Source organism: Syngnathus scovelli, chromosome 3 (assembly GCF_024217435.2).
Source record: "Syngnathus scovelli strain Florida chromosome 3, RoL_Ssco_1.2, whole genome shotgun sequence".
Classification (NCBI taxonomy): domain Eukaryota; kingdom Metazoa; phylum Chordata; class Actinopteri; order Syngnathiformes; family Syngnathidae; genus Syngnathus; species Syngnathus scovelli.
This window is the reverse complement of record NC_090849.1, coordinates 24,706,240-24,730,255: the sequence shown is the minus strand read 5'-3', so window position 1 is coordinate 24,730,255 and position 24,016 is coordinate 24,706,240. Positions and strand designations below refer to the sequence as shown.

Below are 24,016 nucleotides of genomic sequence, written 5' to 3'. Positions count from 1 at the left end.
CCCGGCTTGCTCATAATTCCACAATATTCTCTCTATAGTGTTATTGTCTGATCTGGAGAATGTAGGTCACAGGAAGGCTGCTGACGCTGTTACGAAAGGTAGAATTACACTGCCCTCGGCTTGTCGCAGCTTCTGACTCGCTGAGAAGACTCGGAGTTCACACTTACCCCTTGACAATAGACTCGAAAAAGCTACTAGATAATTTAGCTGGTGCTGCTAGGTGAACACGGGTGGGCACAGCAACACACTTGACACAGAGGTAATACATTTAATTCAGTCTCGTTCCGAAAAGCAGAAAGGTTTCCTCTTTCCACCAACTCTGCCTCTGCTAACGATAAATATCAATATGAGTCTTGTTATCTCAAACTGCTGGCGGGAGATAATGGTTTTTTTGTTTTTTAATTCAAAACAGTTCCCAATAGAGGTGTGATGAAACCAGATTTGATTTGGACAAGTGGTTTTGATTCAAAACACCGATACGGATGATATAGTCTCAGATATGAATAGATTGTGGTTAAATGTATTGTAAACAAATAGAATATCAGTATCGAATCTTAAGCCTTGAGAAGAACGGCTGAAACGTCTCCCCGTAACATCCGGGGAACTCACTTGCGATGGAAAATTATTTCAAATCCACCTCCCGGAACAATAATGATATCAAAGTACTGATTGGAAATCAGCAATGCATTCAGGCATCTCCAAACCTGCTTCCTACAACCACGAATCACTGACCACGTCTCGCGTTGTCTGGGGGGCTCTCATGAAATGGCCCTTTGGTGTGAAATCCAAGCTGCACCATCCAATAGCTATCGCCGCCCAAATGTCAATGGCTAATTACTAATGGCTACCTTAGCGTGGTTCCCAAGGTCCCGGCTAATTGGCTATTTAGACCCTAGGAAATGGCAGCGCCTTGAGGCCAGTCACCCCTGGAAACCCGGGAATGAGAGAGCGCTGCTACTTCCAGAGTAGGAGGCGAAGGCGGATGAATCAGTCAAGTGCGAGACAACGAAGGTAATGGCTTTGAAGATTACAACATAAGCACGGTATATCTCTCAAGGTTAGAGCACAAACCTAATGACCCGTTATAGCAAATAGCAAACAAATGGTCAACGGAGATCCGTGTGCTAAAAGTTGAGTTCAATCAGCGCGCTGTTAATTGCAAAGTTCACGTCTTTAATTTGAAGGGAGATCTCAAGCCATAAAAGGATTGCCCAAGACGGTATCTCAGGCAAACAGAGTGGGGGGAGTTGACGTAGCTCGGGGCTAGAGGTTAGCGTGGAAGACGTTTTCTCTTAATACGCCACCTCATTCGAAACTAGGATAATGAAAACCTAATCACGTTGCACCACGCTGAAAAAGAAATAGCCGGCCGGCCATCAGACGGGAAGTCACTGCTCGGGGAGCTTATTTTGCTACTATATGGTGAACACTGCCGCAGACATGATATATTATTAGATGCGATAGCAAGCCGTATGTGATGTAATCAGTCCTTGCTTCGTGGTGAGGATTATGGATTACCAGTTGTCAAGGAGAGGAACACATTTTACATTCAGCTCTGGAGAAATGAGCAAAGCTTAGTTCGACCCCAAGCTGTGTTTTTCTTATTTTGCTTTAGATTAAAAAGCGTGCCGCCAATAATTATGCTTGTTGTGGTTCGTCACCCCGCCTTCGCTAGATATTCTGAAAACACTCAACATCCATCTACCCGTATTCTAGCTAGCATAGGGTTGCGGGATATGAAGAATAAAAGAGGAGGGATACGTTCTTTGAAACCGCAACCCCCTGACCTGTCGCTAAAATACAGCTCGAACATGTAAAACGTCGACCCTAATTGGTTTAGCGTCTTTATCCCTACACAAAGTATTTGAGCTGCAACATTATTGCTGTACCTCTTCAATCAATTGACTGTATTGCTGAAATGGTGTGATGGAGTTTTGTATCCAGCAATTCAGAATTTGACCCAAAATTGGATGAAAAGCCACAAGCTGAGAAAGTGTCCACAGCCGTATAGGCCACACACAATGAGGCGATAACAGCAAGTGACTACATCAAATATAGGTCAGCCTTGATAAGAACTTCCTGGATTTATACTGGAGCGGATTATAAATGATCTAATAGCCTGGAACCGCATATGACAAAGAATGTTAAGGATCACAAGACCGTAGACTACATGTACTTTTCACTCTCTTGCAAGGACGTTCTGTACGTCACAAGCTAACGCACTTTCACATACTGCATGCGCATGGACAAATTCCGGTTTGAACCGCTGACCCTCACCTAGCCACTGCACGCTCCCTCGACGGTAAATTACGCACTAATGAACGGTTAAGTGGACCGTTGAATACAATTCATGCATGAGTGTGTATCAGATGCAAAGCGGCAAAAGCAAACCGGACCCAAATAGAGAGATCAGGCCCACATCTAATCCAAGTATGTCTTCATGTCCAGAGACCTTACGTAATGTTCTTATAGCCGACGTTTGTACTGCCAGAAACACGGAATTAGGGCGAGTGTCACATGTACCGTCTGCAACTCGTCTTCGAGTTTCAATTTCAAGGTGTGGTCATAGAAAATAAATGGGCAAAGTCACGGAATTGAACTGTGTTATTCGTAGTTATGTTGGTTGAAAAGCAAGACTCGCAGAAGTCCATTACGCTTGCCAGACAAGGACTTACTAGGTTACCACAAAAGGCAGCTCGCTGTCAATAGAGTGTTAAATATGGATCATTTCATGCGAGATCAATGGGATGTCAGTACGGAAATGTACATTAACTCTCAACTACGGTCTGATTCTCAGCAGTCTTATTGGTTCCGCATATGGATTTGCCGTCTCAGGCTACAAAGTGACACCTCGCGTGGCGCCGGGATGAGGCGGAGAGACACGAGACCTCAGCACAAGTGGATCCCTGCGATTTAGTGTGTTGCGCAAAAGTGGCAACCGATCAATCGCTCTGATTAATTAACTTCTAAAGAGTTCGGCTGAGCATTCACAGACTGTGAAAGTTGGAAGCGTACCGTCCGTGGTGTCTTGATCTGACCTCTCCCGTCGATTGATCCGTTCTGGAGACAGTTGAAAATCATATTTAGTTTTTCACTCTACCGGGATGTTTTATAATAAAGCTGATGTTTGACGTTCTCGGCAAGTTGACATAAGAGCAGCCGCCGCTGACTCCGTTCTGTGAGTCAGAGCGATACGAATGGCCATCAAGCCAGTCATGGCGGGCTCACGCGTTCCCCCGTGCCATTACCTGACCGTCCGTCATTACGGCCTTTTGGAGAGTGGCGGCCAAGCCAAAGCCAGCGGCGCAGAAGCAACGGTGATTAAAGGTCGTGCCACTCGAGAAGTGGCGAAGGCTCCGTGTCGCTCAACTCAGCCAGTTACTATATTTGCCTTGCGGGAAAATTAGTAACCGCGCCACCATCCATCATTATCTGACCCGCTATTGATAGCCAGGGCATATTCTCTTTTCAACTCAATTATACGACAAAAATACGAACCAACGCGTCCGTGGGTCCATATCACCACAAAGTGCCTTTGGTGTCTTGTCGGAAACATTGATGTCATCATGAAATTCAAAATAGCAGCATAATCAAACTCTTACTGCTAGCACATATATATATTTATATATTAGGGTATTGATATATAAACTGCAAAGTCTATTTGTAAACGATAGCTCCAATTTAATGTCTCAAGCAGAGATTTCAGTTTCTGTTTGGAAAGTGTCAAGTGCGGAGCAGATTGACACCCACCCGGTGGATTTCATCTGGCACAACTTGTTCTACTGCCGTGACACCTCTGTGAGAAATGTTGCAAGCTGCTTTCTTGTCCTAAATAATATACAGAGAGGAACATGCTGATCCAAGCATCTGCTTGAGAATGTTTCGGGGACTAAGGAATAGGAACTTGCTCGCAGACCAAAAAAAAAAGCTATGCTAAATTGAAACTTTCTTTCAGTCTCAACAGAACAAAAAGGCTTTTGCTCTGCCACTGTTTCAAAGCTCCAAGGCGCTTGTCCCTTTGACAGTTTCGTGGCTTCACGTTCATCTTGCCATTTGCAAATCCATCATCTCAATCTCCGAAATGGGGAATCCATCACATACATACTTTAATCACAACCTTGGACATTACACCCTGGTCCATCTTTCTTTCGATTCTTATTCATCCTGATCATAAAGCCTCACTTCCATATCTGACTTGCCTTCCCTGCGGATTCCACTTTTACGCACAGCGTCACTCATCCTCGGCTCTGGCGGTGCGCCCCGGGCACCCGACGGGGGACCTGCGAGGGCCTTCGGCTTGGCCTCCCATCTATCATAACTCGCCCGCAGCCATGATAATACACACTTTTTCTATCCAGCGATATGTTTTTAACTCCCTGCAATGATCCCATCAAGGAGTCACTTTCCAAAGCTTACTGTATGTGTGTGGGGGAGGCAAACTTTGTTTTACTCGGGCTGGCAAGTTATGCAACAGAGTTGCGAAAAAGATTTACTTTGAAAACAAAGTGCTAGACCAAATCTCAGTCTGGAGTTGTAATTCCACTGTGGACCACTAGCAGCAATCCATAGCAACGATAAAGGAATGTAGAGTCAGCCAAAGAATATTCGTCCAACATGAAAACGTGCACACATTGAGAAGGTGTCAGGATGTCGTGTCGTTTGTCACGAGGGACCAAGAAAAAGCGCGCCGCCGCCGCCGCCGCCGCCGCCGCGCTCGCTAAATTCATCAACACATGAAGATGTGGGTGAGTGCACATTTACCTTTTCAAGGCATCCTCCAAGTCGACGCTGGCAAATTACGTACAAGGATGGGGAAAGACAGCGACTGAAGGCTGCAACCATTAATTTCCCTGGAGTGAAGCGTGGATTCGGCCTGGAGGGGAAGGCTGACCTTTTGCTGACGAGACACCAGCGACTCCAGCGGGCGCGCCGGACAAATGGCAAATTAGAACACAAGCAGTGGATATGTACTCCAATCTCCGTATGGCGATGACTCATCTGCATTCAGCGAGCTCCTTCTCTCTTAATCATCATGTTACATTTCATTTGATTGGAATGTCTTTTGTTTGGTTTGACGTGAAGGGCCGAGGTCTGAATATACGGAAGTGTCAATTGTAAATTGAAGTGTGTGTGTGTGTGGGGGGGGGGATTCTTCCTATAGCCTCACTCCCCTTTCATGAAAATATTTTTGCGAGCTTGCGTCTTTCTGCATCAGGGCAATTGCTGAGCTTTGACTCGCATTGTTTATGCGGCTTTGGACCGTATCGTTTCAAGTCGCGGCAGACGCACGCAACTTGACTTGATGCTTCTTCAGGCAGCTTGCGTCAGTTTTGTGTAACTTGCGATGATTAATCTCATTAATATTAATTAACATACATTTGGATGCCCAGCAGCTCATCTGCATCAAAGACCTGATTGGTAAGGTTGAAATTAGACAATTTTAAAGGTCACAATTAGATGAGCAAACTAGGGCTTGTGGGCCTAATATATTATACATATAAAATAAATACATAAATGATATAAATTAAATCATAAATCTATATTAAATAATAACGCACGGACTGCATTAAGAAGCCATCGTACATGAATTAAAAAGAAACTCTCTGCAGACAAAGAACAAGTGAGCTGAGGCCCCTTGTTCATTAGAAGCACAATAACGGCTTTGTGAGGGCCAACGGTGATCTTTTAGCTAACCTTTTAGCGGTCCTGCTGCATGATCTGCAAGTGTGACCATGAGAGCACCAATCCCATAATATACGTACATCAGCTACCCACACGCATGCACACAAATAAACAGCAACCCACAGCAGTGACTAATGGCTAACACCCACTTATTTGGTCTAAAGCACACAGCGGCTACTTCACTTCAGTGGATGAGGCCGACTAATGCCCTTCTCGGTATCGTGCGCCAGAAAATATTGCAACTTTATGGCTGCTGGGATACAATATGTACTTGAAGATTATGGTGGTTGTGCAAGGCAACAAAGCAAGTGTGTGTCTTCATTCAATGTACGAATGGACGGAAGACCTATTGAATTTTGACTGGATGCAAAAATGCTGAGGCCTCAATTTTAAATGTCAAAATATCTGCGAAATATGACAGAAGCGTGTGGAATAGGATCAAATGTCATGCAAGTATTTTTGACCCTATCACTGATCGACAATTCATGAGACAAAGTATGAATTCATAAAACTACACAAATATATTTTCTTTATGAAATATATCTCAGCTAGCGATTGAATTTCACCTGGGATTGGACTGAGCTTGAATTGGTATTGACCGCTGTCTGTAACGTGCGGTCGATTCTCCCACCCAGCCCGTCCACCCGCACGAGGCCCGCGTACGTTTTCGGTTTCATGTTTCCACGCTCAGTTCCTGGGTGAGTCTTTCTGTCCACAAAGCAGTCGAGTGAGCTTCCTTAAGACGCAGCTGCGTATAGAAATACAATTCTGTACATTAGCTGATTATATCCAATAATTTCCTTCACATGATGTGAAGTCAGCCTTGTCTGTAAAACATTGCCACTAGACAAGTAGTTAACCTTGTCATGTAAATTATGATTTTTTTTTTTTTTCTTTGGGTCAAACGAGAGCTCCACATGCTGAAAATAACCTGCCTCATCACAGCGCATTTGTAGTCAACAACATCACTTGATAAAAGTGTTTTTACGTCGCCTCGTTCTCATCTGGAGGAGCACGTCCAATCGTGACATCACAGGCGCATCACAACAAATTAGACGGGCCGCTTTTCCATCTAATGATGTTTATCGCCCGATGCGTAGATGCGGGGACTTAATCACATTTCCTTCACTCGGTGTGAGGCTAAGTGTTTATCCCCGAGACTTGATAACCCGTTTTTTTTTTTGCTTGGTGAGGCTGTGAGTGCATCACGAACGGCTCCGTTCTCAACAGATAACGTTCAATGACCAAAAGGGGGAGGCAGTTTGAAGCCACCCCTTGAAAACGCTCGCCTTCTCTTAGCCAATTAAGAGCTTCTGCTGAAAACTCTTCTTTCATTATTCATTACAGAGCACGTCAGTCTTGTCAAGTATGTCTGCTCTCAGCGTCGTGCGATTGCTTTTTTCTTTTCGTTTTTTTTTTACGCACAATAGCCAAATGTGTCAGAAGCACGGAGAGCCCTTTGCCAACTTCCTGTCCAGCCAAGATGGCTCACTGAGCCGCCAGTAATTGAACTCGACTTTCCTTCTGATCTCTCCCATCTCGTATGATACGCTCCTTACCATCTCTCTCATTCTCACCTTCCCGCTGAGGAGGGATCCTGAATAAATAAGCTGGGCTCGGGAGCGGAGGGGCGTTAATTGGCTTGTTTTTATGAGACCGGGATGTTCTCCCTGACCTTTTGCGGAGGTAGCCGCTCGCCCGAGGCCAGACGCCCGCAGGGAGACCAAGCGAAAGCTCTTACTCATGAGATTATGAAAGCAGCTGCACGAGCTGGAACAAGGTCCTTGATGAGTCCAGACAGGACTGACCACTTGGCGACATCGTCGCAAAACTAATCCACTGCCGTGTTATTGATGTTAGGTCGACTTGGTTCAGAAACAGCAGTCGGGCCGCCGCCAATCTGGAACTATTCGTTCATCGCGCCCATAACGCATATTAAAAGCCTAAAAATTGCTAGATTTATATTATTATATTTTATTATATATTCATTTAACAATTAATAAGGTAGGAATTAGTATCAATAGACAACTCTATCTATCTATCTATCTATCTATCTATCTATCTATCTATCTATCTATCTATCTATCTATCTATCTATCTATCTATCTATCTATCTATCTATCTATCTATCTATCTATCTATCTATCTATTTCAAATGATCACTTCTTCAATATTCCAAGGAAATCGCAATGTCCCAACACTGTTGAGCTATTTTTCAAACAGGCACGCGGGCTTCTGCTTTTGTTCTTCTTGCCATGACGTGCGCAAATCAGAGGCTGAGCTGCACCGTGTTTGTTTACGGAGGCTTCACGAAAATTTGAGTCGGAAATTTTGGATTGCATCGGTCGTAATGCAATCGATATTTACTCGAATCTCGTACTTAACTTCTAATAGCCTGCGACTAAAATCAAATTAGGACTTTTACTCCAGACAAAAGTTGAAATGATGAACGCCTGCCATACTGCTTCTTGGGAGAGTGATCCATCTCTTTTTGAGGCTCGCAGAAGGCGGGTTTAAGGGTCACATATGTGCTGACATGACTCATGGAGTGTACCTATTTTTGACAGCAGTGCCATAAATCACTCTTGGTGAGTTCTGCCCTGCACCTTTCAACATTTTAGGGCAGCTCCTTCAAATTCCAACCCATCAAGGGGATGATTTACTATTTCATGTCTCCGTTATTAGTCTTACCGTGCTCGATACATTCTTGATTAGCTACTTGGTACGTTCAAACGTACTTAATGGCCGTCTAGCTTTATTTGTGTCCTGCAATTCGGCAATCTGTCCAGACTTTATTTTTTGCCCAAAAATGATTGATTGGTAATTTCTACAAATTTTCAAGACGTACGTAGATTCAAGTGATAGCTGCACACACAAAATAAAACACGACGTATGAGTTGAGGCCTACTTTTGTTTACCAGGCAATATTTCCAATAAAAGCGGAAGAGTTGTGCAAACCCCACGTGCAGATTCCCAATAATCTTCTAGAAATAGCATGTTTTTTTTTTGGTGGGTTAATCGTCATGTAGCCACCATCGTTTACTGTCAGAGAGCAATCTTGATCTCCACGGAGTGCAATCTTAATATCCTCTTTTGTTAAGCTTAGGGGGGAGGAAAAAAAAAAAAATTCTTGGTGAGATTGATTTATGTATTATCACACAATCGCAATATCTCCCTGGTAGGATTCTGCAGCAGACTGCATCTCAAAACATTGCATCACAACATGATAGCATGTATACATCCAAGTACTAGCCTGGTCCCATCATATGATCTGGCGTAGCAGCGGTCACATTTGAAACTAAAAACAGGACTCCAGCAAATAGACGGTTGCTAAATCACACCATCCCATTACAACTCTAACGAAATGATGACGCCAGACAGGAATTGTTACTAAAAATAAAGCAAATCTGATGTTCACCGAGGTTTCGCCAATAATACCAGAAAAGAACGAGACGGGGGAAAAAAAGAACCTAAGCTTGTAATCCAATCTGAATCCGAGATTTCAGCGTGTGAACAAAGCGCAGCCTGGCGGGAAATCATAAACAACCTTAAGACTGTGTAATTCCATAGGTGGGATTCCGTTGTAGAATCGGATTTGAACCAAACTACTCGAGCTCCGCTTTTGAGATTGTCAACATGACGTGCACAATGACGTCTTTTTTTTCTTTTTTTCTTCTTAAGACGAACGGACAAATTGTTCCGTTATATGTGCCTAACCCAGGGAGGCAAATTAGACATAATAGCGTGTCTGGAGTTGTGTGCTTTCAAACGCAACGGCCACACACTGTTAAACAAGGACTCATAAATCCTTTGTCTTCTTCATGAATAAATAATATTAAATGTAAGACTTGCAAGAGCCAAAGAACATCAAACAAAGATATGTGTAAAAAGGAATCGTTAGATGTTCCTGAGGCTTTTGTAAAAACATTGTCCAAACAGTCTAATAACTGACATTAAAGTTAATATTTTTGTGACTTTTATGCTAGAGGGGAAACCTGAATAAAATGATAATTTTGATGACTTTGTAAGAACTAAAAATGGATATAGAGATATAGAGAACAGTAAATAGTAGTAAACAATAGAGGATCAAGTACCAATCCCTGCGGGACACCGCAAGTGACATTGCGATACTCGGAGGTCATCTTTTTAATGACTGTCGGGTTGCATCCCAAGAGAGCAATACGATTTGTGGTTCAGGCGTGTCTATAACTATAAATATCTACGTTTCCATACCAACGCTCAGGCTAGCGCTATCCGAGCTAGCCTATGTGAGTAAACCAAAAGCAGCTTGCTCAGATAAGAGGCAAAATCTTTTACTAGGACAATCTAGCTGCAATGAAGGCAAAGCAGCATCAGCTAACCTTTGGATCAGTTAATAGATAGCCTGCATATTGTAGTTGTTGCGCAATAGTCGAGCCACTGCCAGCCTCGTTAATCTGGTGCCGTGCGTTTTTGTAGAACTCCTGGGAAGACAAAGCGAAGAAGCGAGGCGCACTTGTGACTCGTTTGCATTCTGAAGGATACTCCAGCCTCTGTCAGTCTCTACTTTCCATTTTTCTACCTCATGATAAACTGTGCAAAAGTCTTGGGCCACCGCTAGATTTATTGTCTGGGCAATCATAAATGAATATAACGTCAGTGTGACGTTTTCATCATGTGCAAAAGCAAATAAAACGAAGCAGACTCATTTATGTTTCGATTGTCCATGTCAGGGTCCATTTTGGTGCAATAAACACAAAAAATGGGAAATGACTTGAAAACAAAACAAATCGCATCTTGCAGATGGCAGCCAATATAGCTTGTGATTCATGCTAATTATAGAGCCGAATAAACAGATGTAATGACATCCTTACGTAATATGTTCGGCTTGATGACTTAAATTTCCGTCATTTACTGGATTTGCAGATTTACAAGATCATTTTACTGCTGTTTTCACAAAGTTAGGACGGCACCATTAAAGTGACTTGAAATCATGACGGACGAGTCCCGCGTAGTTTTGTGTGACGGAAGGAAAGAAAAAAAAAAAAGACAGAAGTCGTGCTTGACATGTGCGATGGGTGCCCGTATCGCCAGACAGACAAGAACAAATCCAATCCGCATGACACCGATGCACAAAGCCACGTTCACCCAAGCATCACTCTTCGTCTCCCCCCTCTGCGACTCTGACATGAAGACGGAAGGGCGAGAATCAAGGTCATGCCTGCGCACGTGACTTTGCAGGAGAATGCATTTGCAAAGACTTGCTGTGGACTCGGTGACAGACTCAAGGAAATAAAGCCTTGTCAAGCCAGCTGATGTATGACCATCCGAGACACATGGCGCACTTTCACGGTTTAAAGCCAGCCGTGGCTGACGAGGTGTTTAATTCATGAGCCGCAGCTCCGCCGCGCACCTCATTGCTGTTTGAACCCAATCAAGACGGGAAATAAAACCAGGAGCGCTAGCGAATCGGAATAATGACAGCCTAAATGAAAACAAGTCCACATTGTCTTCATTCTAATGAGTTAATGATGTTGAAGGGGGACAGCAGATGAAAAAACAAAAAGCAATTTCATTACGGCTGCTGTGCTTCTGACCAAAGGGAGCTGTCACCCGACTGCGTTCTGACCTGGGCCGTAAGGGATAAATGACTCGAATGAGCGGGAGGCGGGAAAGAAGTGTCAACTTTCTGTCCTGTGAAAAGAGGAACAAATAAACAAAAGCGGAAGCCAAGAGAGGAACGAATATATTTTTGTGATTGCCAGCTGCGAATGAATGAATGAATGAATGAATGAATGAATATTATCTTTTGTGAGCGTGAACTGAATTTTGCAGAAGATCAATAAATGTGGCTCTTCTGCCAAGAAATTCTACTAATAAATATTTGGGATTTTTTTGGGGCAAATATGCCGTAATTGTAATATCACAAATTACCACTAGATTGCAGAAATGACTTAGTTGAACATGGCTTACAGTGCTTTTGATAATAAAAAAAAAAAAAAACGTTCAGGTCTTTTCGCAGGCTTTTCCTGCCCTTTTTTTTCTTATTTATTTATTTAGCTTCTCGCAGACGCCTGAAATTCTCATGCTAACGCCGGCTGCTATTTTGCATCACCTTGTCTAAGGCCCCAGTTCCAGTTGAATAATAATAGCCCGAAGGTATGACGCCACAACTACCCTTTACAACTATACGGTCGTTTTGGTGACGAGCAGTGTGGTGTTTGCACCAAACACACCTTTTGGAATTATGGCCATAAAGTTCAACGGAAGGTTCATCAACATCACCGTCCGATGATGCAATTCCACATTGCCATCATTGCAGCTTTTGTCATGCCGACATCTTCTTGCATCACTACAACTTGTCACTCGGCATTGGTCGACTCTTGAACTCAAACGTGAGAATGAGCGTGTGCTCAATCAGGGCAAAATTCGCATGACAGCATCGCCACGCTTTCCGGGTTCCCTTCGTGACCTCAACGACAATTAAAGACCTTTTCAACATGTAAGCTGGAGAGCGGTTTGAGGATCCTCCATTAATGGTAATTAACACCGACTTACTGTACTGGCGAGCCGGTGGCGGTGACCGCAATGCTCACATTAACATAGAAAGTCATTTTGTGCCCTTTCTGATCCCTTCGAGTGCAGGATGAAAAGAGTAGCAGAGCGTCAGTCCGGGGAATCGAAGCCCTTTGAGACCCGACAGCGAGACCCATTCCATTACTGATATGAATTAAATATATTCAAGCGCTGTCGTTCGTTGGCCCGACCGACTATGAACCCGCATTTGTTGGGTGGGGTGTGCCGAAAACAAAACAAAAGGTTTTAAGACATTTTGCCATTAAATGGTTAAAAAAATATATACTTTTTACAGTTTGAATATTAAATACTCCAATACACTCAATAATTAAAAATAATAAAATAAAAATAAGAATAATTGATTTTCAAAAGGTATTCAATGTCTCATTTCTTTAATTTTTATAAATCAAATTATAGCCGCATGACCCATTAGACACTCTATAGTTTTTGATGGCGGATTTTTGTCATGTACAGTTGTTTCTTTAAGAAACCATCCGCCCTTTTGTCACATTGCTTCTTTTTTCGCATGGCCTGTGAGTGAAAAGCACACCTTGAATCCTCGTGTTGTTCTATTCCGTAGCCGAAAGACCCACGCTTGGAACATATATGACGGCATTACACAAGCACATTAACGCCGCCCACGCATATTGTCGAGCAATGCTGCCGCACAACACTGTGAAAGGTGATAGCACTTCCTCCGCTCTCGGGACAACCTCGCTCCCGGCAGGTCACGTACGACGCCGGCTTTGGACTGCGCCTCCGCAGGGCCATCTGGCGACACACGCCCCCACCCCCACCAAGCGAGCCGGTTGAGCCGTGCCGAGCGGCTCTTTGACATATTTCTGACAATGGCGTTTAGCATATACTTGCTGGATTATCTTTCTGCGTATGCCAAATCCCACCTGGCCGTCGCTTCCATTCACGACAGTCGGATGCTATGCCAGATTGCATCATTTTACACACAAGAAGTGAGGGAGTCAAATATTCAGCAAACACACCCAACCAGCTTTAATTAGAACTATTTTCATTTTTGCTTGCATCATCTTATACTAAAGTATTATTACTTGAGTACAGTTTTTGGCAAATTGGACCACTATGAATTGTGTTGTTTCTCAGTACTCGAGTAAGTATTAAAAAAATAAATACCTACTGAAGTAGCTTTTTGGAAGAGTATTTAAGAGTCAAATTATTAAATAAATAAATAAATAAATACATAAACAAATAAATATAAATTCTTTAGTAACATTACTCTTACTCTTTTTGCGACTCTAACCATCGATGATAAAAAAAAATGAATGTCAGTGTTTGCATTTGACGTTATTAAATTCTTTAGTAGGTTTTCAATGAATATTTGTGCTTAATCAAGTAAATATATATTTTTTCTTAAGTAACACTACTGCTATTTGAGTACTTCTTTATCTCACTCCGATCAAACCCAACAATCACGGTTTAGTATTGGATGTAATGCAGCGAGTCACACAGACGCGCTGTCCAAGGTTCTGAAATGCGTTTCGCTTTACCAGTAGGGGGAGGTGTAGAGCTAAAAATTGGCCCGCGTGTTGCGAGCACATCAAACTCACCAAAGCATCAGACCGACTATGTATGTATGTTTATCTCGACATTCATTAGAATTGCACACGGAACGTCTCCATGTTTTTTTTTTTGCGATATTCACAATGAGAATAATAACATTTAAGGCGATATATAACCGTATCATATCGGAAGCCTCAGACTTTCCAATCCCATGTTGGCACGTTTTGACAACAGCCCTCTCTTTCTTTTTTGTGTGCCTTCAAGCAGGGCGTGATCCCTGTGAGGGGGCTCCAGGTCCCAGAATTCAGGCCTGGCCGGCCGCCCTTCTCTGCGAGCTCCTTTGGCATGCAGGTGCGTGCCTGCCTTGTGTCCGATCCGCATCAATTCGCCTCACGTCACCTTCCTATGCAAGGCAGCCACCCACCGGCAAGCCAGCCAGCCAGCCAGCCAGCCAGCCATCCAGCCAGCCATCCAGCCAGCCAGCCAGCCAAACCCACCCAGCCTTCCACCCACCCACCCACCCACCACCCGCTGCACATAAAACATTCATCAGAGAGCATGCAGCACTGCGCAGCAAGACATGTCTGTGTGAATAAGCAATTAAGTGTCACATTCACTCTTAAAATGCTCTCTACATGAAAAATAATGTCTGCGCTTCCGTTCGGGATTACGACTCTAAAAATAACCTGAGGGCTCGAGTGAAACCAGGCAGAAAAGGCAGTTAAGAATGCAACTTTTTTTTTTCTCTCTTAAAACGGAAATTGTTTCAGATTATCAGGCGGATATTTTCGTAGCGTGATACGGACACATAAAACATTTATTTAGGGATTCTCTCCTTGTGCCTCTCTCTCTCTTTTTCTCCTCCCACCTCCTCCACGCAGCCCCGCCCTTCATACGCCTCCCCTCCCCTCTCCCCCTTCCACACCACCGCGCACACTAGCGCGCACCATCCATGCGCATTCAGACACTTTTCCCTCTTTCGACTTGGGAACTATACAACATGGGACAGAAGGATATTTCAAATATGGATTCCATTTTGCTTTTGCGCCTTTACCGCTGATTCTACTTTCCGTTTTTTTGTGTGCGCGGACCTTGAGCTCTTCGTTGGAGCTTTTTTTTTTTTTTTAATTCTATTTTTTTTAGGCGCCCTATATTTTGGCGACGACTGGTGTCTCGAGCGCGTCGATCTCCAAAGTGGATGTTTATCACTGACTCTTTCCTCTAAGTCGCCCCCATGACTGAGCTCGGGTGCGTGCACGGACCGGGCTGCCCACTCGGCAGGAGCCGCGGCTAAAGTTTGCAGGGCTCGCCCTTATCACCTCCGGATTTGCCAATTCCCTCCTCACTAGGTGGATATCTGCTTGGATTTACGCAGCTTCCACAACACTATTAACACCATGAAGACCATTATTGCCGATGGTGAGTAGAGCTAGACACAAGGCTGCGTGTAAAGTTTGCACATAAATCAAATATGATGGATTAATGCGCACTGATGCTACTATTAGATTGTTATATTATTAGATGATTAGAAGTATGCATTTTTACTAAATGGTTTGCGGGATTGACTCCATGCTGATTTTTTTTTTTCTATTAGTCGTGCATGCAGTGCGCGTGTATGCGCGCGCGCGCGCACCTGGAAGCTGTTGCCACCCCTCCGCTCCCCTCCGGCTTCCCTCCCTCCTCGATCCCCTGTGATGAAGTTTGCAGACAGTCCACTTGGCGGCTCAGTAGTACCGCGCGCTGCACGAGCACCCCCCCCCCCCCCCCCCCCCCCCCCGCGCGCTTGATAATTGGTGATTTTTGTGGCCTCGTCCCACTGTAGAGTGGACCAAATAGAGTGACAGGAAATTGGCTCTTGCGAGCTTTTGCCCGGCCGGCCGGGCTGGACTTTCTGAGCAATTCTAATGAGCAGAGGATTGCTCTTCCCTAGTCCAGTCCCACCGGAAATGGCCATTTCTTGGCAGCCAGTCGCACGGGTCATTGAAGAGAGGTGCATGCTAGGAGGAGGACGCACCTGTGCTTTGTGTTTTGCTGTTCACGCAGAATGTAACATACTGTATAGTGTCAGCAACACAAACCATTTTTGTTCCATCAGGAGTTTTTCAAGACCCAAGTTTAGTTTTTGTTTTTCTTTCGCTTTGACTTGTATGCCAGCACGATATATGGCAGCCAATGAACTCAGCTTCGTTCACAACAAGCAACAATTTGGCAGTTAGTGAACAATTGTTGCCAAGAAAAAGGCTTCAAGCCGTTTATTGCCACATCCGGTTAAAGAAGTTCACCAAAGGTTTTCCTTAAGAAAGTTCTGTTAGCCAAAATGGCATAGAGGGGCTAAGCGTGACCGAGTTGCAATGTTCTGAAGATTAAACGCAAACAACGGAGCAACACATGTAGACAGACATTTTTTAAAAATCCTCTGCAAAAAATGCCAAACATTACTTGGGCCCGACCCAACATAATTGGCTGCCCGACTAAAAATGGCCCTCCAAACAATGGCCCCCCAAATTAGCCAAATGGCCACTACTTGTCTTTACCTTTGTATATTCTATTTACAGCAGGTGTCTCATTATTTATAATCACTATTTTTCCTAAAATATTTTCGGAGAGGGCGACTGGAACGCATTCATGCAACTTCCATTCATCTCAACGGGGAAAGATGATTTGATTCACAAATATGGTCCCAGAATAAAATGCATCCCACCACTATAAGGATTTCCACACTACCCACCCTCAGTCACACACAAACAAACACACACACAGACACACACACACCTTATGCAACATACTCTCACTCCTCCTCGCGCTGCTCATTACGTGGCTAAAACTGCAGGATTACGGGAAGAAATCCGCAGATTAAGGCAGGTCCATCTTTGCATTTCCCATGCAGATAAATCAAAGCGGCACACCTACTTGTGCATTCTCTTTGATAAGTCATATCATGTCATACATATGCATGTGCAGACCCCTTTGTTGGCACCGACGCCCACTGATCCGCCGCTCGCTTTTCACGGGTTTGCAGGTGAGATGTACAGTAGAACAGAGAAGGAGCAGTGGGGTCATGTGGATACTGTGGCACATCAGAACAAAGTTGTACGTGTGAGAAGCAATGATGTAATGACAAAAAAGCTGTCAAGAGTTGGAGTCAGGTTGGGCGCTTAGTTCAGTGCGAGCTTCTGGATGTGAGGTGGGGTCAACAGCAGCACCTTGTGTGTTGTGTTTATCCTGCGCAGTAAATTAAATGTGTGTGTGCATGTATGTGTGTATATATATACGTATATATTATATTTGTTTTTTTAAATAGAAAAATAGACTATCTTGTTCACTTGGTTTTAAACCAGGGTCAGATCGTGGTAGGACGGAAATTGACTTTTTCCCCCCCTCACAATCAGAATCTGATCAATGCCTGAGCAGCAAAGCTCTTGCTCATGCCGTTTTTTATCCACTGGCAGACAAAAAAAAAAAAAAAAAAAAGAAACAACAAAGCCCAACTGAATGGCTAAAACCATTACGGCGGAACAGAATGCTTTTCAGTTCCAGCAGTTATAAAGCCGCGAGAAAGTCAGGCTTATTGTTTTTCTTTAATGAGTTAAGTGTTTTTTTGTTTTTTGTTTTTTTTGGTGTCGTGGCAGTGCCAAAAAAGTACCAGGCTATTTTTAGGAAATAGGCCACAGGATGCATCATCTGAGGTGGAGAGATAATTGTCGGGGACTTATCACGCCGCAAAGAAAACGAGGACAGGCGCGGCAAAGAATAACAATGGCTGATTTGCATAGCGGCATTAGGTGGGATCAAACACGGTGCCTTAAAGTGACAATGAAAGGTGACATCTTCTGCAAGCCTGAGCGGAAATGTGAAATTGATCCATCTTTGTGTTTGGGTGGGCGTGCATATAAAGAGCAGAAAAGCAGCTTTGTGTTTGTGCATTCAAATGCACATCTGGAGCCAGGCAGGAGGATGGAATGTTCCAATGTTAGCAGATTTGCTCTGATAGCCGGCCGCTCATGGCTTTCATACACGCCGCAAATACTTTGGCAAAGTCAAAGCAGGCCAAATATTTTCCATTTGCCTTTCACGTCAATATCATTAATAAAGAAGGGTCTCGTTTTGCTCTCAATCCCCATTTGAGGTTTGAAACAAGACGACAGAACGGACGAGGCGTTAGCATTAGCATATGTATAGCATGAATGCATTGGAGCTAAACGAGTGTAAGATGTCTGTTGCCGGGAGTGTAGTTCATCAATATCGCTGACTTATTGATCACACTGCCAAATGCTGAGATTTCTGGTTTTAATTTCCAATGTCAAAGAGCAAAAAACACAGAAACAACCAATGTCAAACCACAACGTTTCTATGCTATGCTAGCACGTGACCTTATTTGTTCAATTAGCCTTAGATTCAATACACGGCTCCAAATTGCATTGTTGTCTAAAAGCTGGGTATGAAGATGTCAGCGTTTTACGCCACGGAGGCTTGGCACTATTAACGTCTCCGTCACAGTGATGGACCGCGCGAGGCTCGGAGGCGGATCTGAGCTGTTGACTGCATCCCGATGAGCGGAGCCCATCAGGGAATCCCGTTAATTGGTTGCACCCTTTGTGTAGCGTCGACATGCTACACACGTTAGCGCGGCCAACCAGGGGTGTCAAAGTCATTTTCGTTCCAGCATTACAGAATGTAAAAGTCGTACGTACGTATATCTTCAGCTCACCTACGCTTGAGATGAAGATTAGTTTTACAAACCAACTGATGGATCTTGTCACTAATTTTGATTAACAATAATTAAGAATACAGTGCAGAGCTCATTTGTTTCCCTGGAGCGGATGGATGTCTGACTCACCTGAAGAACCAGACAGAAATATTGCAGAGTAAAAGTAGCAATATGCAAATGAATCTGTTGCATTGGCCAGCCTGCTTGTTTGTTGGCACATGTTGTGTTCATGGAAATAATAAATGGCGACACTACAGTCGGCTATAAATAATTGGAATGAGATTGCAATCTCGGGCTTCCAGCTGCTTTTCAAGTAGGCTAATTGAATTTTCTTGCGGTTGTTTACTTTTCATAGTGTAGATGTAGTCGTTCATTTGAGCGCCGAATAATATTTACCATCTATTGAACAAGAGGTCCGATATTTAAATGAAACTTGACCTGTTTTTGATTGCAACACGGTATAGTAGAAAGCACCGAGTTCCTAATTTTGTTTACCAAACAAGTGTACGAATGCTTAAATCCCTATTTGTTTTGTTTTTTGTTCCAAAGAAAGCAAAGCTAATCCTTCTTGAATTGTTGAAATGTTTGTCGGAACAAAGCGCGGTCTTTCTTCCGGCTCTCGACTTGAGAAGGGCGCCCTGGGTGATTGAATACGATGCATCTTCACCGTGCTGGGGCGGATGCCGTCTCATGGAGGATTTCTTAACGTCTATTTACAAAAATCTACTGTGACATTGTATCATAATCCTTTTAAAGGTGCTTACGCATGACAGAGCGGGTCAAGCCTCTCCGCGTGCAGCCGTGCAAAGTGTGAGCAGAAAATGTGCAGCGGCGACAAAGATGAGCTTCGCATTACTGTTTGAGCCCTGGCTGCCGTGAGAATACAAATTTAAAAACAAATGGCCCGTTTGTCTGTCGTGTCGTTTCACGTTTCTGTCGCCTGTTGGTTTGAGGTCTGGCTGCAAATGCGCCGTGCCGCGCCGTGCCGCGCCGGCCGCCCGCCCGCCGCCCGCCCGCCCGCCGCCTGCGCCTTGATGACACTGATGAGGCCGCCATGGAGGAGGCTGACTGATGGCCTGGTAAATTGTTAATCAGACAGAAGCAGAAGCAGCTCTTAAATTAGACGAGTGAATAGAGCCCTTGTCAAAGTAGGCCCGAGCAGATTTTAGCAAGCAGCGGTGCCACGCTGATAGATAAATGAATGGATTGAATGCTGATGAATGGAATTGCTTTGTTTTGATGACGGTTTCCTAACCAACTCACTCGCAGATTTGCATTACTACCTGTCGCTAGGCAGAATTCAGTCACGTTCTACCATTTGCTTCCCTTTATGTATCATTTTTCCGGGTTTACAAATTGAACTGGAAAAAAAAAATCGAATCAACAAATATTAAAAATGTACATTGGGAGGAAAAAAGGAACGGCGAGTGAAACAAGTAAAAATCACTTCACACGACAAGCAATGTCACAAAGCTAGCGACAATTAAAATTCATTGACTATGGCTAATTAGCTTGTGCGGGTTGGATGCACATTTTTTATTAGCGGCCATCACTAAATCAAGGCATAAAAGTCTTTAGTGGGTAAAGAATCCTCAAACTTTTTGCGGCTGAAGTTTAGTCGACCCTTTGAATGTTTCCGAGGGTGTTATCGAGCCCGCTCGGGACTCGGTCCCATGGACGGACGGCAAGGAGACATTTCCTATATGTCCATTTTCTTTCCTTCCTTCCAGGCCACTCTGTGATATTTCATCGCTCCTGTCTGGTGCGGAATGAGAAACGGACTCGTCTCGAAGCAGGAGATCATCATTCTTTGCTGAGCCGACTTATATTTCCCGAACCCTGTTTTTTCCCCCTACTGCGCCGTAGCTGCAACTGAGATTGTCGCAAAGTAAAATCCCTCCAAATAAAATCGTTAAAAGCAAAAGTCAAAGCAGTGAGTGCGGAAAAAATGTAATTGGTTACTTGTATTCCGAGGAGAGATGAATAGTTTTAAAACAAACAGGGAGTCGCTCACAGGAAATTGGTTGTCACTTTCTGGCTCAGCAAAAATTGATCTGTTGATCTTTCAACAGGACTTCCATAACATTTCTGTCTGCACAAGCAACTTTCTTTCATCCACAAATCGATAGCGGGTTGTTGAAAATGCCTAATCTTGTCGTTGAGACGACACAACTGGGCCAGCCAGGAGTTGGGACGTGAATTCATTTTCACTTTGGGTAATCTCACCGGAGCGTTTTGATTCAAATGCAAATGGTGAACACGGCGGATCGTCTGACGGGTACATTCCTCAATTGTGACCTCCGAGATCTCCTCGCTCTCTAAATCTGTCACTCATCTTCTCGTACACACCACGAGATGTAAGTGCCGATTCCCCCGGCCGTGGGAAATTGAATGTGGCCCCATCTTGCCTACCACGACGTCTATTTAAGATGATGTGCAATCTGCGAGACTCGAGGAAAGAAGGAGGAAGATGAAGCAGGGTATCCGTATTACACCGAGTCATATCCCCAAGGCGGGCTCTTCCGGACCGAACCAATTTTTCAATATTTGTCTCCATCTGTCCGAAATGTATTTTGTTCTTCATCCAGAAATAGATATGACATATTTATCGCTTTGTTTCTCTCCCAAATTGGTTGTTATCTGTCGACTTGGCTATTGTGCGTTTGAATTGTTGCCATGGTTTAATTGTCAGGCACAGGCCCAACAATTTTGACGAGGAAATTATATTCGCTCCCTCGAACGGCTCTCAAACTTTGCGGCCATTTCACGTGGGTGAAATTCTCGAGTTGTGACGCGGTCGGTCTCTTTGCATGTTGTTTATTATTCATTTGTTTGCGTACTATGCTGAACAAGATCTGATGTGATGTCATGTTTTGGGGCGAAACCCAATTAAGTTTGGGAAAGCCTGCTGTTAGGTAGAAAGTAGCAAATGTAATATTCACAACGAGATATCTAATTTATGAATGTTCAGCTCAAATTGTTAAGTCAAGCGGTGCGCAGAATATGAAAGCATGATCAGATTCATTTTTTCTTTGTTTTGCTTTCATTTCTCAGCTGTGCCCCAATAGGAGTTTATAGACATCGGAAAGATGAACGCTAGGTTAGCCAAATTCTAGCGTGTCTGTCGCTGGATTTCAAAATCGTAATGAATAAAAAAATCGATCCGATATTAGTAAATACTGAGATCGATACGTTTTCATCATGAATGGAGCGACATCATGGAGTTGCTAATTGCTAAAAAGTTTTCATGAAGTCTTTCTTAATTTTAAAATATTTGTAAATATTACCATCGGAAGTAAAGCAAAACAGATATTGCTGTATCGATGTAATTGCGCCGGTATCACTCCGATTTCGATACTGGCTTGCTATCGCTGTATCATAAAGGACAACATTGAGAGTCTTCCCGCTGCCTCCATTTTAGGCGCTCTTGCATTGGATGCAGGAGTCCAAGCGCCAAATAAGAATTCCCACGGGCTTTCTTCGCTGTTCAGCGCTTGGAGAAATAATTGAGCGGATGAGGATGGAGGGAGGGAAAAGGAATGCATCAGTGTTGCGCAGCAGAAAATGCTCTTTTTTACGTTGCCTGGTGAAAGCTCCCAAATCATTACGGCAATTATTCCGGTGAGGACGATGAGCGGAGCCGACACTCCGTCTTTGAGCTGTAAACAAATTACGATGAAGGTTCCTTTGCGATGCCTGCGTGAGAAAACCGGTTCTTGATGGTCTCACGGCGGCGTCCCGGGACCAGCGCCAGAAATTGACTTGTTGACAGACATTAGAGCTTTGACACATCAGCGCTTTTCCCCCCTTCATCAGAGGTGCTGAGGTTTAGCGACATGATTTTTTAATGAGTCAAACAACCGTTGGCGTGTTTCCATTCATTGCATTTTTCAACTCATTTGTCTGCTGAAAAATTTCCGCTGGTTTATCCCATAAATTCTTCAGCGGGTAAATGACAGGTTCCTCCCGCGACTCTCCCGGCAAGGCATTTGCGTACGGAGTTCAGGGCCTGACGGTGACGAGCGTCCCGCCGTGCCTTTAAAGGCATTGGACATTATACGGGGAAAGATGGAGGCGCATCATCCGCTTTGATCTGGCTACAAAGTTTAGCTGTAAAGGAGCGTGACAAACACACACACGTTGCGCCGACACCCCGCTGCTTGCTGACTGGTGCGGTTGAGACGGCAGATTGAGGAGAATCTTTACAGCTCCCGTAGTTAACTTTGGGGAAAAAAAAAAAAAAAAAAAGCACAATCCTCTCTTCGGATTTGAAGAGACTTGCCGACACTGCAAAACTACAAAAGAACGAAGACGTTACTTATTAGGCGCTTTTCCGTTGTATCGGCCCTAAATGGTCGCTCTTCTATTACGCTTTTTGCGATGGTCATGGCTCCCCCGCCTCGGAAGTGAATGACAGCGCTCAATCATCTAAACCGGTCCAAGAGACCACCATTATAACCAAGAGGCAACTCGGGGACCACTGCTTTGGCGGCAAATTATTTTATTTGGCACCGAAGGAAGATAGACCTATACAGGCTTTTTATTTGCATCTGTATATCTATTTCGAGACTCTCAGCTACATTTGACATCATTTGTATAGGTAAATGATTCGCAAAATTAGCCGGAAAATAAATCGTCTAAATAATAAATCCATTTAATTTTGAAAAATGTTTTAAAAACTATTTTCCATTTCCAATATCGCGGACCACCTGCAATACCGCCACGAACCACTAAACAGCCGCGGACCGCAGGTTGACGATGCCCTGATCCGGCGACCACAAGCTTTCCCAATGAATTCATCAGTAGATGTGAAATGTGTTTATTTTCATGTCCGGCTGCCTTTTGTTTGCTTGCCCGTGCTCTTTGTATTTTAGTCACATAAGAGTGCTGGGATGCATTTCCGCTAGAGTTGAATGAAATCCCGATGCAACAAAAGTAAATGCCAAGGTCCTTGTTAGTTGATGTCAGGCACTGGGGGGAGGGAGGGAGCAAGGGAGGGAGTGGCGGTTAACCAAATATTGGCATTCGACTTAAAAAAACGAGAACTGTACACTTCCGACCGCTACCAAGGGCAAAAAAGCAAAAGTAACATCTTTCCCCAACTGGCAAACCATTTTCCCATCAGATTTTCTTTAAGCATGTCTAAAAGTGTCTCTAATGGAAAAGTTTGACATTTTCAGTCTTCTAAATCAAGTCATCCCCGTTTGAATGAAAATTTTCCATTTATCATGTTGACACAGACTATCAGATCTTTCACGGGGCCTTTTAAATCTCATTCAATCTTTTGGGAATCCAGACATCCAATCGCGGTTAGGTATTTTTTCACACGCTAGGATAAAGGAGGGTTTGAAAACGACCGGCACTGAATGAAAAATGACTTCCTTTCTGCGGGCCTTTCACAAAGGCTAATCAATGACACCAATCAGCTGCCATTAAGGCATTAAACTGTCTGGAAAACTTGCCTGAGTTATGAGCCCCTCCTGCCAATAACCGCATTCCACAGCGGAGGTACATAGTCTTCCATTAAAAGCGAGCGGC

The 24,016-nt window shown here is 43.9% G+C and overlaps 1 protein-coding gene across 1 annotated transcript in view; it reads left to right on the top strand.

The window, feature by feature from the left end:
- Positions 1 to 14,687: 14,687 nt before the first annotated feature.
- The window catches only part of rtn4r (reticulon 4 receptor), a 31,704-nt gene continuing 22,375 nt past the window's right edge, over positions 14,688 to 24,016 (top strand). The window contains exon 1 of the mRNA XM_049762612.1: positions 14,688 to 15,189. Coding sequence (XP_049618569.1) covers positions 15,168 to 15,189 — 22 coding nt within the window. The 5' untranslated portion in view covers positions 14,688 to 15,167. The remainder of the gene's footprint in view (positions 15,190 to 24,016) is intronic.